Source organism: Salvia miltiorrhiza, chromosome 1, assembly GCF_028751815.1.
Source record: "Salvia miltiorrhiza cultivar Shanhuang (shh) chromosome 1, IMPLAD_Smil_shh, whole genome shotgun sequence".
Classification (NCBI taxonomy): domain Eukaryota; kingdom Viridiplantae; phylum Streptophyta; class Magnoliopsida; order Lamiales; family Lamiaceae; genus Salvia; species Salvia miltiorrhiza.
In genome coordinates, this window is record NC_080387.1 from 40,816,673 (window position 1) to 40,836,648 (window position 19,976).

A 19,976-nucleotide genomic window follows, 5' to 3' on the forward strand; every position below is an offset into this window, starting at 1 on the left:
AATAATCATCTATGTAGACCTATTCAAATCCACCTATTAACGAAAAGAAAAGGAAATGAGATGAATCTCATCCAACAATACACATGTGCGTATATTTTACACACACAATGGAAAATAAACATGAGAAAATTGCTTATATATATATTTCAATAAATGCTTGGATTGAAATCCTTAAGAGTTGGAATATGAAGAAGTATGAATGAGATTTTGTAGTGAGTCCCTCAATTTTGGGGTAGTTACATGAATCAAACCATTGTGTTGTGTAGATTATCCTTCAATTGCTCGTCGAAGATCCTCGAAGCTCCAATCTCTTCTCATGCCGCCGCTCCTCAAAAGTCTCGGGGCTTGAGGCACCGAGTCATAAGAGGACTCTACATTGTGGATCCGGTGCATCAGTGGTGGTATTTTCTTTGAAAAATCACGATTAGATCGACTTCTTAATCTTTGAAAATTTGGTTTGGGCGCCAAATTGCCGGACCAACTCCTCTCCCCTCTCCTAAAATGAATCCTAAAATTGGACCTCATGTTGGCATCTCCTTCTTCTTCTTCTGAGTTTGTCTTCCTCAAGCAATTGATCAAGCTCATAGTTAACTATAATGATAGCAATTTCCCAATGCAAATATGATAAAGTAGTTATTAACAAGAGAGAAAGTAAAACCAATCTGTGTATATGGTTTATTTAGTTAAAGGTTGGTTGACAATGGCAACGAGACATTTTTTCACCATGTGTTGGATTATATGAGGGAACTATATTTGTGATTGAGAGTGCTTCTCGGAAGAGAGTAATGTGGCGATGGCCAATTGTCTACATGCCCTTAAATGTAGCCTTTATCCTCCTACAATGAAGCTCTTGCATTCAAATATTATATATTTATTGAATTCCTAATTTCAAATTTTGATTTTAAGTGTATTACATAGCTTTTAAGTAAATTTTAATTATGGATTTGTGACATTCGTAATAAATAAACAATGATTGTATATAGTAATTGAGGGCATTGAATTCTTTCAAATATGTTATTGTGGATGCTTGTTTTAATAATTCATATAGAGATGTATGTAAAATGTGCATTTATAAATGATTTGTCCTCATTTATAATTTCATGAAATTCGCTATCAGATAGATCACTAATTTTAGCTACGTTTTGGGATACATTTTCAATCATAAAATGTTTTAAGCTCCTACCGAAACATAACTAGTTATTCTAAAATTATCCTTTTCATGGTCACGTACGAGGGTGGATGATGTATTTATTTTGATTATTCAAATTTTGAAGTTTTTAATAAGATTTATTATAGGGTTAAGTATCAGATTGCCCCCTATCGATGGCGTCCCTATCGCGTTTAGCACCCTATAGTCAGGGTAAGTGCTGCTTACTAACCCAACGTGGCAAAATCGAAGCAATTTCGATGGAGGCAGCTCTCCCCCCTGACTTTAGGGGGCTAAACGCGAGGGGGACCCCTATCGATAGGGGGGAAATTGCTTCGATTTTGTCACGTTGGGGTAGTAAGCAGCACTTACCCTGACTATAGGGTGCTAAATGCGATAGGGACGCCATCGATAGGGGGCAAATTGGTACTTAACCCTTTATTATATTAATGTGGGTAGGAAATTAGTTATGAGTTGACCAATGTTTGATCAATTTTCGAGTACCAAAAATATTTAATTTAGCAAAATTAAATGGTACAAAATCGATCTGCGTTTCAAGTAGATGATCGTAGTATATTTATTTACTCAAAACCGATATCCGGTGAGTGATAAATAGTTAATTAAAGTTCAGTGTTTGAAATATGGAGTTGTGGAAAAATGATAAACATTAAAGAGATATATTAATGCTTATCTCACATTGATTAATGTAGACTAATTAATCCAATATATAAATTATTACATCCGTACATGTAATAAAATTGTGTGCATAAGTGATGGGTTGCAAAGCCCACACGCGCTGCCGCCACTGCCCGCCCGACCTCAACAACCGACTATGAATTTGGACTTGGATCTTGGCAATTTGGTCTTTGGGCTAGACCTTAGCCCTCAACATACTTGTATTTTGAAAATGAGAATTTTAGAATAATTAATTTATGATTATTTGATTGCTTAATTTCAAGAAACATATAGTATGATGTTTTAAAATAGGGCTGACAAATAGTGTGTGTCGATCAGGTAGTCACGATAACAACACAATACGATAAGGTTAAATACGAACACGACCTGTTAAGAAATTGTCTTATACAAACACAACACGATCTACACAAATACGAGCACGACACGAAAACGATAGCAACACTATATGAATCGTGTTGACACGACACGAAAACGACACAATTCAGTAAAACCTTGATTAAAAATGGCCCAATAAAAATACGATAACAATAAGAATTAAAATAAATAAAGGAAGGGTATGAAATTTGTCTTGCTTAGCGGCAGAACAAAGGATGAGAGTAGAAAAAAAAAATTCAAATGATCAAAACTCCTAACTTTAAAATAAGTATTAAAATAATTATTTAATAAAAATAATAATATTTATTTTAACGGGTTACACGAACCCGACACGAATCCGACATAAAATTATTGCATCTTTATCAGGTCGACACGAACCTGATAAAACTTGACACTAACCTATTAATTTTGTATCATGCTTTCGTATTGTGTCCAAAATTATCAGTCCTATTTTTATAGTGCATTTTGAAACATCTATAATAATAATAATAATAACCTCTTTAGTATGGATCCTAAAGTTTAAGATTTGGCATAAATACTTTTTCGTATCGACATATAGACCAGCAATAAAAGTGTTTGCCATTACGGGACAGCATAAAATCTTTGGACTTTTTGGGTCAACATGTTGAGGCAAAAGGTTTGCAGCAAAAAGGTTTGACGTCTCAATATTTCAACGCTAAATAATGTGGAGTTTCTTTGTTGACTCAAAGTCTCAAATATTGACATGTCGATTCATTTGTTGAAACATGCCGATGCAATCAGATTATTTGTGTCACCTCTCCTTGAAATTAAATGTTACGTAAATGAGTACTTTTTTTAGAGCCTCAAATGAGTATTTTGTTGTTACGAATCTACACAGAACTTATTTTTTAGAACGTTTTTGAAATAACTATTTTAAAAAAGAAAATATAATATTTGGTTATTAATTGAAAAAACATAAAATTTGATCATTTATTACGTGTAAAGACTGTTTTGCCCTTAATTAGGGGGAATCGAATTCGGGTTTGCGCGCGGGTTAGGCACATATGACACTATTAGTGTCATATGTGTCAACCGAAAAAAAAAAAACTAAGTATATGACACTAATAGCACCAATATAGCCATAAGTACCATTCGTGCAACACTACATAAGAGACTATATGACACTAATGACACTAACATAGTCATAAGTATCATTCGTGAAGCACACTAAATGGAGAATCGAAACCCTAAATGAACAATCTAAACCCTAAATGGATAATCTAAACCCTACGGGGAAGTGTTCAAAATGGTTATATAACTGTACCTATGTAAATAATATCAACACACGAGTATATGACACTAATTGCACTAATATGGTCATAAGTTCATTCGTATGACACTAATGACATAATATGGTCATAAGTATCATTCGTGTAACACTGAGTATATGATACTAATGACACTAACGACATAATAGTGTCATTTGTGTTTAACCCGCGCGTAAACCCGAATCCGACCCGAATCTGATCTGCCCTAATTAAGAGCAAAATAGTACTAAAACATAAGAAAAATCAGAATTTATATTTTCTCAATTAGTGGTCAAATATTGTGTTTCCTTTTTCAAAATTGCCATGCGAGTATACTGTTTCTTATTTTTTAAAGTTACAAGTCAGATAAATGAGTCAAATGGGAAAATATAAAAAGGGAAAAAGTCTATCTAGTTTTGCAGCAATTATTTTACTTTAGAAGCATTTTAATAGCAACAGTGTCAGTGTAAAAGTAGTTAACATTAATATTTCTTTGGTAAATATGATACTTGAATTAATTAGAAAAATTTAATACAAGAAGATTGCCTTCCATGGAAAGATATTTCAGCCAACGTAAACTGTGGTAAAAGAATTTTACGATATGCCACAATTTTTCAATGAGATATCCACATCGAATGCACGATCCATTCGTCATATTTAAATTTTAAATAAAACTCTAATTTAAAATTAATACTACTATAATTAAAAATCAATCAATTCTAATTAGATTTAACTTGGACAGATACACATGCATGTGCACATAATTTTTTGACTTAAACTTATTTAACTCCGTTTCTTGTTTGTACTATTAATTAACTCTTGCAACTCCCTGCTACTTATTTGACATTACGCTCTATCTTGACACCTCCATCTCCATTATTTTTCTCCATGCATTTTCGGATGTAGAATATCCAAGCCACATTTGAACTTAGAGATATCATTATTATTAAGTTATAGCTCAAATTTTGATTTCATTGTGACTTTAACCAATAGTAGTTTAATCTGTTTAGGTTAATCATCAAATATACTAAAAGAAGAATTATATCCCAAAAATACTACTCAAATATACTAAAAGAAGAATTATATCCCAAAAATACTACTCTCTCCGTCCTTATAAAAAGTAACCATTTGTAAATGGCACGAGTTTTAATAAAGTAGTTGAATGTGTTGTGAGTGGAGTAAGGGTCCCAATTTATTGTGAGTGAAAAAATTATCAAAAATAAATTGAATACATTTTATGAGAACAGACGAAAATAACAAATTGAATATATTTTATGAGGACGGAGGGAGTTTAACAATAGTATTAATTTATTAAATATACATTAAAAATCTATATGATTTCATCTTCCATCGCAGAATTAAAAACTTATCTTTGAACTTATATTAATCACGAAAAGAATAAAATTTCAATTTTTTTAATATTAATTATTCCCTTAGTCCTATAACAAATGTCCTAGTTTTCTTGTATTTAACAAACAAACTAGGACACTTGTTATGGAACGGAGGGAGTACTATATATTGTGAAATCTATTACAATTATTAAACTCTTAACAATTTATTAATTTGAATTCATAATTACGTGCAATTCACACTCTCTGCTAGTAAAAAGAAAAAGTAAATAAACACATTGCTTGGGCTATATAAGCATAATGCAAGAAACGGAGTTACAAGAGTTAATTAGTACAAACAAGAAAATGTAAGATCATGTATTCTGCTTGATACTAAATATCAGACTAGTGGAGCATTAGCACTAAATGTTAACAAGAAGCAATCTGTACAAAGTCTAGCTTAGCTTCCCTGCTCTCATCCGAACGTTTTTGTATACCCACCCTTAATATTACCAGAAAGAGCACTTAGCAGCACACAAACACGAGCATATTGTACACCGGCACGAGCATTTCTTGCACCAACACGACAACCCTGCACAGCTAGGGTTGAAGCACGACGGGCATTTTGGCTTTCTAACCCGCCACTCCGGACATTTGGGCATCTTCATGCAACTAAGGCTCGAGCACTGTGGGCATCTCGGTCTTCTGACTTTAATTCTACAGCATATATTAGTACAACACACGGAGCTACACTTGAACCTTTTCTGCAGAGACAGAGTCTGGCGGATCTTTCTCAGTCGAACTTCAGTAGTCATGTTCTCCATTTCTTGAACAAATCTACAAAGATGGCGAATGTAATCCGGATAGAGCTCCAAGTTGCAGTGCCCGCCTCCTTTGATCCACAATGGCTCGTATGGTTCCCTCGCCATTTTCCATAATCCGTTACCGTGCAACCAATTTACAACATCATCGTCTGTTCCCTGTGAATTGGACATGAAAAATATTCGATAAACTAGAATGACTTATGAATTAATTAAAGCATTACAAAATACAGCAGAAAACAGTTAGCAGAATCATTGGTGAGAACTAATGAATGCAATGAACAAAGGATCATTAAGAACTCAACAACCATCAATTATAATGTTCAAATTACCGAATAGGAAAAGATCAAGAGCCTCTGTACAAAAGGTTGTGTTGTTGGGTGGGCTTTTACTCTTCATAACACTTCTACGAAGTTTCACAGTATATAAAAACCTTCAAAGCATTCAACATCAACCATTTTTAAACAAGAATCTTATTTGTTCCCTAAATAAGATGCTTAGAGCTTATAAGTTTCAATTCAAATCTCATATATTATAGTCACTAAACATCTTATAAACTCAACCATCTAAAAACTCCCACTTATTTTTAATTAAGATCTAACATTTTATAAGTGCTAAAACATATTATAATGTGTGAGCTAATCTCTTAAAAATAAGCTTAGCCAAACACCTTCTAAACAAACCAGAGTTATACTCTTTTGATTTCTCTTACACTTATTCGTTAACTGAATATAAAACGAAAACTATAAGGATATGACACAAATTCTGGGAATATTTGCAAGCACTAGCATCCTTCAATCTTGAGCATGATTATTGAAAAAAAATAAAAAAGTTAACCAACAAGCCATCCAATAGAAAACAAGAAGTTACTACATTATGAACTGATTACCTTCTATGGCATGTTTAGGCCAAGATTTAATTTCTTAGTGAGGAGTTCATTTCGGCAAATACGGATTTTACAAACTTATGTATAGGATTCTACAAACATGATACTTTGTCTGTTACTACCAGTGGAATTGATTAAGAGTAATCTGACTGTTTTACGTAAGATAATCAAACAAGCTTCAGAGATAGCCAAGGAATTATTTTCTAGTTTTTCATTTTTGTTCGAGGAACAAATTCCAGAGTACAACATTGATTTTAGTATTTACCATTTTCTTGGGGATAGAGATAATTTCTATGGAGAAATACCTAAAGATAAGGATGATAATAATTGGGATAATTGTCATTCAAATCATAGATTTTGACATTTCAACCAGACTTTTAAAATGTAGCAAACAAATACGTAACATTTCAATTTCTTGCAATTAAGTCTCCCTCAAATTCGACAACCCAATCCTTCAAATAGCCCTTCATTTGAGAAAATAAAGGTTATGCTTTGAGGACCTCACTAAGAGAACATTTGGGCATATGGGTCGACGTTCAATATTTGCAGCGGCGACGAATTTTAACATCTGGTCTAGTGACAATTACTCAAAACTGCTCCGGCGAAATTCATCAGCATCAGCAAGTATTAGAAGTAGACTCATATGCCATAATTCTCCTCATAATTGAAATGAGGAGAATTTGGGGGAGTTAGTTAATTGCAAAGAATTGAAAGGTCGTTGCTTACTTGTTTGCTATGCTTTAAAAGTCAAATGAAAATCGCAAATTGGATCAACACACAGTGATTTAAATGGCAATTATTCATACTTATTAAAACAAACAACCTTTGGCAAGCCCACATAGAATTTATATTATGACGGTGGCACGGTGCATGCCAGCATGGAACGCATTGATTTTGAATTTGAAACTAACTCAGCTGGCATTACTTATTGTATCAATATGAAGCCACAATAATGAGCTCACCACCCGTGTAACATGAAATTTTCATTCAAAATCATTAAAACAAGGTAGTAATACATTAAAAAACCACCAACAGCTTTTCAGTTGATTACGAACTATGAACATATATTAATTTTACAACTTGAGGAACCAAGCGAGCAAAACTTAATTCATCTAACCTCTGATTAGATATAGAGGTTTCTATCTGTCCACCAAGCTAAAAGCAACTTCCAGGTATACAATAGTGTGCAATTCAAAATTAAATAAGAAGGAAGCTATCAACATATCCAAAATTCCAAACTTCAGTAGGTAACAATAGATTGAAACTTTTTCTTAAAGAAGCAATATCAGAGTTAGTAAAAAAAGTACTCCAAAAAGGAATAAAGGGCCTATGGAGAAATCACCTGAGCAAATTAGGATAATAGAAAATATTGCCATTACTGGAGCACAAAAACTGGAAATACACTAGCATTTGCCCATACTCGAGCATATTGCAAATGAACTATGCCTTTTTAGAGTTACTAATGTGGAAAATGTTCAAGGATGACAACCATCCTATTTCCTTCCATTGGTGCAATATTACTATAAAAGTTCATATCTTGAGAACGGTTATGCAACATAAGAGTTTAGATTATTATTAAATTTTGAATTGCAGCAGTTTCCTAGTTTTTAAATCGGTATAGGATTATTCACCTTCATTAGTTTAATCCTTTTCTAAGAATATATAGTTTAATATTGTCTACAAGCCTCCATTTCGCACAAAATTTACATAAAACCAACGAGAGCAGACAAAAAAGATATCAACAATCACTCAGCATCAATTAAGTTGTAATGTAAAAAGCAAAATGTTTAGTGGCAGATACTTAGAGATTCCAGAAACTTACATGTATAACGAGCACAGGAGACTTCACCTTCCGGATTTTCTTTACATTCTGCAAGGTTAAATGGAGTTAAAAACTGACAGCAAATAAAAGTTCCTTTACCATTTTCAAACAGACATGTCAATTAGATTCTGATCATATGGAAGTGTATGAAAAAGTACAAGCGGATTTACAGCAAGAAAAAGTTGACTTGAAAAAGGATATTTAAGGATTCAAATGCAATGTCCGATCTTTAAAAAAGTCCAACCATCCATACCACTGGGAAAACGCCACATCGGATCAGAAGGGGTCAAGTACAACCATGATTTCTTAGAATCAGCTTGTTAGCACCGTCACATGTTAACCATGTAATTATATGTTTATTTCAGGAAATATAAAAGTGCTAACCTTGTAAATATCACAGCAGAGGGTAAACTTCACATGACAAAGCACACGAAGTCCAGATAGGATGGCACTGTGCAAGACTACGCCTCTTAATCTTGGTAATTGAGCCGCTAAGTGTAGCGTGGGGCCACTTCCAACTGATTGCCCATATAGAATTAGATCTTCCTGGCTAATCCCATACTCTGTTTGAAGACACTCATATACAGCCTCTATGTCCGCATATGTGTCATATTCACTAGGCTGGGAGTTATAAAAAGCCAAAGTTTTCATATCTAACTAGAAGACCTTGGTCTAAAATAACAATACTTGAACTGTGTGGAAATAAATCAGGAGTGGAACCCGACAGACTCATTGGAAACCATTATTAAGATGATTCACAAACAAACACAAAGCCCATAACGGGTTGATTTCTATTTATACACTTTTTCATAACAATCATCAGCATACAAGGACTTATGAGAATGGATAGCTAAATGTTCCAAAACCTAATTAAGTATAATTATCATAAGCAAGATTTTGCAAGCCGATTTTCTACTTGCAACTTCCAAAACATGAGGTTATGAACAGCAGTTAACAATGTGACTAAGTTCATTGAATTTTACCTTACCGGTTGAAGCTCCATAACCAGAATAGTCATACCTGCACGTTTGAATAGAATCAGCTGAGTAATGTGATAAACTAATCAAAGTAATGAGTAAATCAGGAAAATCCAAAAGTTCATCCATTGCATTACACGTAATAGTGAATGAATGTATTCAAATAACTTGGGGAAAGAAGCAGATATCGAAGTGCGGGATGATCGAACTGATTCCATTGTAATCATTGAGAAAAGAAATAATGCTTCGAGGCATACAAATTGAACATATAGGGAGCATTTACTTTGAGTGATATGATAGATAGATAGATAAAACATAAGATTGAGTATTTAGAGGATAAGATGGTCAAACAAGCTCAAAATTAACCAATCCAACAAAGTAAATGACAGATTAGCTTGGATTATTTTTATCAATCCATCCTATCACTAAAAGTGAACACCCCTCTAGTGACTTATATCTAAGACAACAAAAATAAAGGGAAAAAACTCCCTATAGTGAGACAGATCGCTATCTGGTGCTTAAGCATTGTAATAATTCAATCTCACAAATGCCAAAAGACAGAAGAACTGAAAGCCACACGAGGACAGCAAAACTAACAGCAACATGAAAGACACTGGGAACTGAAAGCAAAATCACAAGATGTCACAATCTTAAGGCACCATTAAGATCTTCTTTAAACTTGCATAGTGCTTTTGGTGAAGCCCAATCACTTTCATATCAAGAGATCAAAGAAGGTTTTCAGGTCGCTTTCATAAATAGAAATGCAACACCTACTGTGTAATTTTGACACAAACCAGCAGTCAACCAACTATATTCACAAAATGATTCAAACTCAATCGAGTCACCATTTTTTCAATTAATAATAAAAAAAATTCAGATCTGAACATAAAGATGGGTTGCGTTTCTTCATAAAGTTACAGCAAACTCCACATTTCTCTCAGCAAAACTTCAGCACTTCCAATCAAAATAAAGTAAAACGAAAATTTACAGTTCCCATTTAGTAATTAAATAAGCAGAAAATTCAAAAGAGAAAAGATATGAAAAGCGGAAGACATAAATGTAAAATAATAGACCCACAAGCGGGGAAAATTACGTTGCATTTTTTTGAGAGAGAGAGAAAGAGAGAGAGAGCAGACCCAATAAGATTGACCCTGAGATTAGCTTTGAGCTGCACAAAGAGGTCATAGAGCTGGCCCAGATCAGCTGCATTTCCATGGGAGTACAAGACGGTAAGCCTGGCGCAGGGATTCCTCAAGTAGAAGGCGACAATCTTGTTGCCCCTTTTAGTGTTGATGGTCAACACATCAAGGCAGGAATCGTCAATGGTTATTGGAAGTGACGAAGTCGTGGAGACAGCCACCAGCTTGCCGTCGTCCCGCTTCTTCACCTGGTAGGTAGGCGGCGTTGGCGGAAAGAAGGCGAATTTGGCCGCTAGTTGCGATATCAGACAACCCATTTAACAATTTCCCAATGACACTAATTGGTTGAGACGTAGCAGCAGAGGAAGCAGCAGCAGCAGCAATTGAGTGATGATCGATGTGTGAGGACTCCTCCTGCTCATGAATGCATGTGTGTGTCTGTGTGGAGTAATGCGACGGGTGAGTAATAATGACGAATCGCTTCGAGCTCTGTGGAGTGTTATTGGGAGATGGGAGAGGTGTGTGTGTTGTTGGATGGTGAAGATGTAGAGTTTTTCAAGGGGTTAGGACTGCGTGTGTTGGGCTAAATCTGTGTAAAATGAGATCATATATGAATCTTTCTGTGTCTGGTTTTGGGGTGAGAGAGAGAGAAGGGAGGTTTTTGGCAGTGTGTGTAGTGTGTGAGAGCAGGGCTGGGATGGCAGGGAGAGAGACGGGGAAGTGTGTACATGAGTGTGTGTGTGTGTGTGGGGAATAATAAAGAAATAAATTAATATTAAGAGGAGGACTTGAATATGGGGGTGTCAGCAATCACAGTCTCTGATGCCTACTAAAAACTATTTCTAGTAGAAGAAGACATTTTCCTGGTCAGGATCAAAGAAAGATGGCCTTCCCTCTCTTCCCTCACACCCTTCATTAATGTTATTGCAAAAACTAGTGTGTACCCCAAAGAGTTTAATAATCATTTTACATTGGAGTAATATATAGGCCATCCGACCCATTTCAATAGGCTCCTTTTTCATTTAAGATTGTCCCACTCCAATAAGCTCAGTCTTAATATAGAAATATTTAGAGCTTTATTAAGTAACAATAAGGAAGTATTATTTAGTCTTTTCATAAGAGAGTACTCTTAAAGATTACTTTTTGGTGGACCACACCACATTTAACTATCAAAAATTGAATTTCTTAATCTCCATGTCGAATATAAATGAGCTTATTGGCCTGGGACAGAGAGAGTATTTTTTAAAAAACAATTACACCTCCAATCTTGAAGCAAATAATATTCTTATTGAATTTTATTACTAAATTATTTATGTTGTAATTTATAACTATAGATTTATGAAACGTTTTACAATTATCAGGGTCCACTGATCTTTTAATCGTTGATGGCGCTGAAAACACGACGATGAAGTGAAACGGTGAGACTAGATTTGTGGCAAAGCATGAATATAAAATCAAATTTATGAGGTTACAGTTCAGCCACCTAGACCTATCTATAATGTATATACTCATGCTCTTCTCATATCATATTAATTATTTAAATTCGTTTAAATTTATAAACATAAGTTGTTACAATAATTAATAATTCATCTCAATGAATACTGACTTTTACAAAATAAAAATTGATAATAACAGATAATAACTTGTTAATTACTTAAACTTTGATAAATTCAAAATCTAATAAGGGCACGATTCGGGACCTAGGGCACGACGGCGAGGAGGCCGCGATTTGGAACCTAGGGAGGCCGAAAAACGAGAAAGGGCTGGTGGAGTTGGTGTCGGAGGGCAGAGTGAAATCGAGAGAAGAGTGGCCAAGGAGGGAGGCGGCGACCGGCGTGTTGTCGGAGTTTCAGAGGGGAGATGGGCGACGCCACTTCTCGACGGCCGGAGATGAGAAAGGGAGACGGTGGGAGTCCACAACTCGGCGGCGGCGGCGGGATGTTCTGGTTTAGCAGGTCACTTCCGCCTTTTTTTTAATTGTAGTTGGAAATCAAAACGACGTCGTTTTGACTAAAACTAAACGACGTCGTTCTTTTAGCCGGCCGACATCGCCACGTTGTACATTCCAGTGTCCATGTCATCTTCAAATTGGGGGGATTTTTTAATTTTGGGAACATTAAGAATAAATTCTTAATTCATGTACTCCTACGCCGATTTTTAAATTGGTGAGAATATCGCGATATTTCAAAAAACTTTTGAATTTTACGGCAATTAACCCTATTTTCTATGTAGATATATCAATTTTTGTGTTTTTTATTTACATATATTTTTCAATTATAATACTCACCTCATCCCTCAAATAACTTTCTATATTTTCTTTTTGGTCAGCTCCCTAATAATTTCCTATTCATTATGGGATGCTACCCACCCCACCACTAATAATACCCATTTATTCTTAGTTTTCACATTTTACCACTTTCAATACTAATTATAACACATTTTCACTATTTTCAATACTAATTATAATATTTTTTCACAACTTCCAATGTACTCAACAACTTTGTCTTAAAACTCGTGTCTCTCTTTCCTAGAAAGTTATTTGGGAAACGGATGGAGTAATTTTTGATGCAATTAAGAGCTTAAAATCCTATTTATTCATTTTATACTTCATTATTTTTTTTATGAAAGTAGAATTTGTATTAATTTTAATAGGGTAAATGTCACTTTATGTCCCACCTTTTGGTCGAATTATCGATTATGTCTCAACTTTTCGATAATATCTAATTGGTACTCAACATACCAATATTTTTTAATTGTGTCCCGTAAAAAAATTTCGATACTGGATATTAACGTGGAACAGCCGAAAATTTATTACATAGAATTATTAATCCACTTGGAATTTCCAGCTCAAGAACATTCAACAAATCTCTTCACTATTTTGACATACCAGTAGCCGAACACCCATTCAAGGTTTATCATTTTTGAACTCTAGCTTTTTAGTTCGCATCCTATTTGAGTCTTTTTTTATTAAACCACAACAAATCAACAAGAGATAGCACTAAACTGAAAAAAATGTTAACTTTTATATGTGTTGTAAACAATCAAGAATACCGAATGTATTTTTATTAACAAGAAATTGTGTATATTGTACTACAAATGTTTTGAAAACAAATCACACTAAACTGGAATTGAACTTGTGCGTGTGCTGTGAGAACCCGTCGTGTCTGGGGGGAAGCGAGTCGCGTCGTTGCTACTGTGGTTTGGCCGTGAGTCAGGGTGGCGTTGGGACAGCGGCGAGCTTGCTGCTGGTTGTCCGGCCGAATAAGAGAGACAAGGGAAAAGTAGACAGGGGGTGGTTTGGTGGTACACAGTGGCAAGTCTGCTGTTGCGGTTCAACCGGGGACAGATGAGGTCCAGGCGAAGGCGGTGGCTCGCCGCTGTTAGCAGCGGCTTCGCTATTTTTTGACCGAAGACGAGGGAGAGAACGGAGGGGTGACCAGAGCTCGGCGGTGGCAGCTTTACAGCCGTGCGGTAACCGAAAATCGAGGAGAAGAGTGGCCGAATTTGGGGATCTAGGATTCTGAAGGGGAATTTAGGATTAGCAGAGAGAAGAAGGGGATCTGAGAGAGACGAGCAGGAGGTATTATTTTTTTTTTTTTTTTTAAGTATAATAATGTTGGTTGGATTAACAATTTCACGTAATCAACTCCGGTGTTCCACGTTAACTCCTGGGCGCTGGAAAATTTTTACGGGAAACAATTAAAAAAATATTGATACGTTGGGTACCAATTAGATATTATCAAAAAGTTGGGACATAATCGATAATTCGGCCAAATGATGAGACATAAAGTGACGTTTACCCATTTTAATACTACATCCGTCCATAAAAGAACTTTATATTTTACCTCTTTGAGATGTCCATAAAAAACTTCCTACCTATTTTTGAACTACAATTATAGCACTTTTTCACCATTCTCAATACACACTCAACAACTTTTTCTCTACTTTCAATACATTCAACGACTTTTTTTGTAAAACCAGTGTCACTTTCTTCTATGAAGTTCTTTCACGAACAAATGGAGTCTAGATTTATAGGTGAATAATCAGTTCCTTCTATCCTCCAAATAACTTCATATATTTTATTTTTGGGTCGTTCCCTAAATAACTTTCTATCCATTTTGAGACACTACCCAACCACTAATAATACTTCATTTATTCTTATTTTTCACATTTTCATCACTCTCAATACTAATTATAACTCATTTTTACCAGTTTCAATACTAATTATAATATTTTTTCGCTACTTCCAATACACTTAACAGCTTTATCTTAGAACATTTGCCTTTCTCTCCTAGAAAATTGTTTAGGGGACAAGGGAGAATATATTTAAAAGGGTAAATATCACTTTATGTCCCATCGTTTGGCCGAATTATCGATTATGTCTTAACTTATCGATAATATCTAATCGGTACCCAACCTAACAACATTTTTTCAATTGTGTCCCCTAAAAATTTTCCGGCGCCCGGAAGATGATGTGGAACGCCGAAAACTGTGACGTGGATTTATTAAAACAGTTGGATTTGCCAGCTATAATAAACTTTAAAAAAAAGAAAAAGAAATATCTATGTGGCACTAAAACAAAACTAACGAGTTTGAGAAATCACCTCATTGATCCTAAGCGCGGCGGCGCCCAAACCTAATTTCTGCAATATCTTGCCCTCGCTGATCGACAGCGAAGCAGCACCGAACGCGTTTCCAAAATATCCATCCGGCAAAGACGACACCCTCGCTCTTGCGCCAATGAGGATTATCGAAGCGCGAGTAGTTGGATCGTTGTTAGCTGCTTGAGAGCGCACCGTGCTCCGCCATAGATGCACCATGAGTGCTTGCAGAGTAGATATTTTGTCAGTGCCGGCTTCGGAATTGGCTTTAGCCTTCAATTGACTTAACTCTTCTTTGCTGAAGTGGAATACCTTCTGCGGCACCAATTGAGATGGAGCGGCCGTTAGGTTTTTCTCTAACATAGGGATATGGATGAATCTGTTATCAACGGCGGCGGCAGCACCATTGTAGCGGTCACAGTCGAAAATTGGGGATTTCAAAATCGATTCCGAACCTCGAGAGATCTCCGACCAAGAGTTGAAAAAATGCTAGAAGGAAGCGCCGTCCACGGCGACGTGGTTAGCGGCGTAGCCGATGAAGATGCCGTCGTCGAGCTCCGTGACTTGCACCGCCAACAGAGGCTTTGAGATTCCTTCGTAACTGTGGACGCCGGTGTTGATCGGGAACAATGAAGACTCGATATCCGTGTAGCTCGGCCCAAGGAGGCCGGAGACGGTGACGGAGGTGGCGACTGCATGAGTGAACTCGGCTCCTGCGTTGTTGCCACATAATTATTTGTATTTTTGTTTTTAAAAAGTTTAATAATGTTTGAAATTCCAAATATTTTAATAAATCCACGTCACAGTTTTCGGCGTTCCACATCATCTTCCGGGCGCCAGAAAATTTTTAGGGGACACAATTGAAAAAATGTTGTTAGGTTGGGTATCGATTAGATATTATCGATAAGTTGGGACATAATCGATAATTCGGCCAAACGATGGGACATAAAGTGATATTTACCCTATTTAAAATAGAATTAAGATTCATTTAAGTTTTAATTAGGATTGTGTACAAAATTTAATATTTATTTATTATTTATATAACTGTTGTTACCTTTTCTCAATTAAATTTAATATTATATTGACAATATATATATATATATATATAGGGTGCGGTTATAGTGAGAACCACAATTATCGTGAGAACATAAGAATCAATAAAATTACTGCATCTGCTATACAAATTAATGCATCCGCTATTAAATTTAATGCATCCAAAAAAAATAATTTTTTTTGCTCCCTTCAGGATTCGAACCCAGCACCTGCATCCATCCACCAAGATGATGCATCCACCGTAGATCTTGATGATCGAATGGCTTAAAATGGTTCTCCGTTCTTATTTTATTAGTGGTTCTTATTTGAACCTCTCCCTATATATATATATATATATATATATATAGGGAGAGGTTCAGGAAAGAACCATAAATAAAAAAAGACCGGAGAACCATTTTCAGTCATTCGATCATCAAGATCTACGGTGGATACATCATCTTGTTGGATGAATGCAGATCCTGGGTTCGAATCCTGAAGGGAGCAATTTTTTTTTATTTTTTTGAGTGCATTAATTTTAACAGCGGATGCATTAATTTTTACAGTGAATGCATTAGATTTGATGGTTCTCCCGTTCTCACAAATAATGTAGTTCTCTCTAGAACCACACCCTATATATATATATATAGGGTTAGGTTTTATTGAGAAGCTCAAATGTGTTGAGAAGTTGAGAAGCAATCCAATAGATGAACATGTCAATTAGTTTTTATGAACGCGGGTTTGATCTTGGGTTCGATCCTTGGCGGTGGCGTATTTTTTAACAAATTAAATAGATTCGTATGTTCGTCAGTTATATTTGGTATATTCAAAGAATTTATTGATCTGGGGTCTAATTGTCATGTTCATCAAAATGTACTTATATGTTCATCTATTAGATTGCTTCTCAACTTCTCAACACATTTGAGCTTCTCAATTGAACCACTCCCTATATATATATATATATATATATATATATATATATAGAGAGAGAGAGAGAGAGAGAGAAGGGTTCTATTGAGAAGCCATTTTTTGTTGAGAAGTGAGAAGGTATCTAAGCCATTGAATCCATACAATCTAACGGCTGTTTTTTTTACTATAAACTAGCAGCCAATATAATCATAAGGCTAGACTTGACATTTACTATTGGGCCTTAATCGTTACTCTAACGGAAATTTTGCCAATCAAACCTTCTTTAATATGGAAGATATCAATTAGATTATTTTATTTGTAAACAATTAAAAGAAAAAAGGATTATCCGATAACTAAGAAGATATATGCACGAAAATAAAGTGAAAGAGTTGAACATATAAGTAAATTATTTGAACATACAATTTTTAATTGACGAACATATAAGTAAATTATTTGAACATACAATTTTTAATTGACAAACATATAAGTAAATTATTTGAACATACAATTTTAATTGACGAACATAAGAATCTATTTAATTAGTTAAGAAACAGGTCAACGCCAATGATCGAACTCAGACCAAACGCATGTTCATAAAACAGAATTGACATGTTCATCGAAATGTACTTCTTGTTCACACATATAGATTGCTTCTAACTTATGAACATATACACTCTACTCACTTGAAGATTTTCCTTCATTAATTAGAGAAAAATATATAATACACAGAGACAAATTATAGAACCACATTTTGCATTCGTCCTTCCTAAATAATGACACTCAAGACCACGAATTCGTCATTTTGTTCACCATTCAAACATAACACTAATATAACACCAGTGGAAAAAAATTCTAGAAATCCATCATTTTCAACAAAATAATAAGTATTATTTAAATATGCCAATATCGATAAAAGTCTAATATAACACTTCTGAAACATAATTTGTATCAATTTCGTTGAAATGTGAGAAAAAACAGGGAGTTGATTTGGATACCAATTAATGTAACAAACCCACTTTGACATTTGTAACCTTTAGGCGTATATATCATATTTTCATACTTTAATTTAATTATTAAGGCTGATGATTAGATATTAGATCGGGTACGTTGATTAAGTTGAAATCAGCGGCCTACATTCCTTCCCAATTCTAACTATAAGGGGAGCTTTGCTATAGAAGCTAACCCTATATATATATATATATATATATATATATATATATAGGGTTAGGTTTTATTGAGAAGCTCAAATGTGTTGAGAAGTTGAGAAGCAATCCAATAGATGAACATGTCAATTAGTTTTTATGAACGCGGGTTTGATCTTGGGTTCGATCCTTGGCGGTGGCGTATTTTTTAACAAATTAAATAGATTCGTATGTTCGTCAGCTATATTTGGTATGTTCAAAGAATTTATTGATCTGGGGTCTAATTGCCATGTTCATTAAAATGTGCTGACATGTTCATCTATTAGATTGCTTCTCAACTTCTCAACACATTTGAGCTTCTCAATTGAACCACTCCCTATATATATATATATATATATATATATATATATATATGAGAATATGCACTCATATAGCCGTATTGAGCAATGAAACTCAATTTTTGGTCACCCATTTGAAAAACACAAATTATGACCATTTTTTACAATTTTGGTCCAAAATACCCGTGCCCGCGTGTTCCCCTTCTCTTCCTCGCACATTGCCTCGTTGGACGACCGCTGAATTGTGCCAAGTTTACCTAATGAATTACACAATTGACACTAATAGTGTCATTTGTACCAACTGCCAGCAGCCGCGGGATAGTCAGCGGTCGCACCTCTCTCCGCGACCGCGCCCTTTCTCTTGGCATTATTAGTGCCAAGTGTATTTAATGAATGACACAATTGACACTAATAGTACAATTGCCAGCGGCCGCACTCTTTCTCTTGGCACAATTGACACTAATTGTGCCAAGTGTATCTAATGAATGACACATTTGGCACTAATAGTGCCAATTGTACTATCTAATAAATGACCCGCGAGTCCAGCTCGACTCGAAGCCCAACCCATGCGCATAACCCTAACTCAGTCCTCCTAATTAAGGACAAAATAGTTCTAAAACGTAAAAAATGGTGAAAATTTATATTTGTTAGATGAGTGGTCTAATATTGAGTTTCATTGCTCAATATGACTATCTCACAAGTTGACCTAGGTTGAAAATCTACATATATATTTTCAGTTTTAGGTTCTTAATTGAATAATTATTATGAATTTTAAGTAATTATTAGCATCTCATTATTAGGGATGTCAATTCAGCTCAAACCCGTGGGCCGACCCGAATAACCCGACAAAATTAGAGGGTTAGGGTTGAAAATTCGCAACCCGATTATAAATCGGGCTAGCCTGTTCGGGCTGGCGGGTTGAAGCGGGCCAGCCCGTTGGGCTACTGATTTTTTTTAAAATTGAATTTTAAAATACATTAGAGTTTAGGCTTTTAGGGTTTGAGATATTTTTTTTCTTTAATTTCAAACTATTGTTGAATATTTTATTTTTATTTTTTTTAATAAAGTTGAACATTTTATTATTATTATTAACTAATTTTATATAGTCTCAAAAAAATTATTTTATATGTTATGTAATCTTGAATAGTATATTATATTTTTGCATTTCATACTTTGCTATATAATTTATATATCTTTAATATCTATGTATATTTTATACATTATACATTAGATCATTAAAAATAATAAAATACAAATGATAATTTTATTTTTACGCCTTTAACTTGATTAGCCCAATGGGCTAGCTCGAAACCTGAACGTTTAGGGTTAGGGTTGAAGATTTACAATCCGAAAAAATCTTCAACCCGATTAGCCCGCACCCGATTAACCCGGAACCCGATAGGGCTAACCCGAAAATTCGGTGGGCTGGCCCGATTGACATCTCTGCTCATTATATTGTTATTCAATTTAATATTTATATTTATTTATTTAAAAGGGT

At 34.9% G+C, this 19,976-nt stretch overlaps 1 protein-coding gene and 1 pseudogene across 1 annotated transcript; both read right to left on the minus strand.

Moving 5' to 3' along the window:
* Positions 1 to 5,101: 5,101 nt before the first annotated feature.
* On the minus strand, positions 5,102 to 11,384 carry LOC131024806 (uncharacterized). Its single transcript, XM_057954344.1, has 5 exons — positions 10,457 to 11,384; positions 9,327 to 9,363; positions 8,728 to 8,964; positions 8,344 to 8,391; positions 5,102 to 5,794 (listed from the first exon to the last, which is right to left on the minus strand). The coding sequence occupies exons 1-5, from the start codon at positions 10,774 to 10,776 to the stop codon at positions 5,324 to 5,326; spliced, it is 1,113 nt and encodes a 370-aa protein (XP_057810327.1). The 5' UTR covers positions 10,777 to 11,384; the 3' UTR covers positions 5,102 to 5,323.
* A 3,170-nt stretch (positions 11,385 to 14,554) lies between these two features.
* Positions 14,555 to 15,789, minus strand: LOC131008127 (uncharacterized acetyltransferase At3g50280-like; annotated as a pseudogene).
* Positions 15,790 to 19,976: the final 4,187 nt, after the last annotated feature.

Excerpts from the sequence above, each read along its gene's own strand:
- LOC131024806 (XM_057954344.1), bottom strand. The coding sequence starts at position 10,776 with ATGGGTTGTCTGATATCGCAACTAGCGGCCAAATTCGCCTTCTTTCCG. Across the intron at positions 8,392-8,727 it reads TCTGCTGTGATATTTACAAG|AATGTAAAGAAAATCCGGAA; the intron begins GTTAGCACTTTT and ends TTAACCTTGCAG. Across the intron at positions 5,795-8,343 it reads CTCCTGTGCTCGTTATACAT|GGAACAGACGATGATGTTGT; the intron begins GTAAGTTTCTGG and ends TCCAATTCACAG.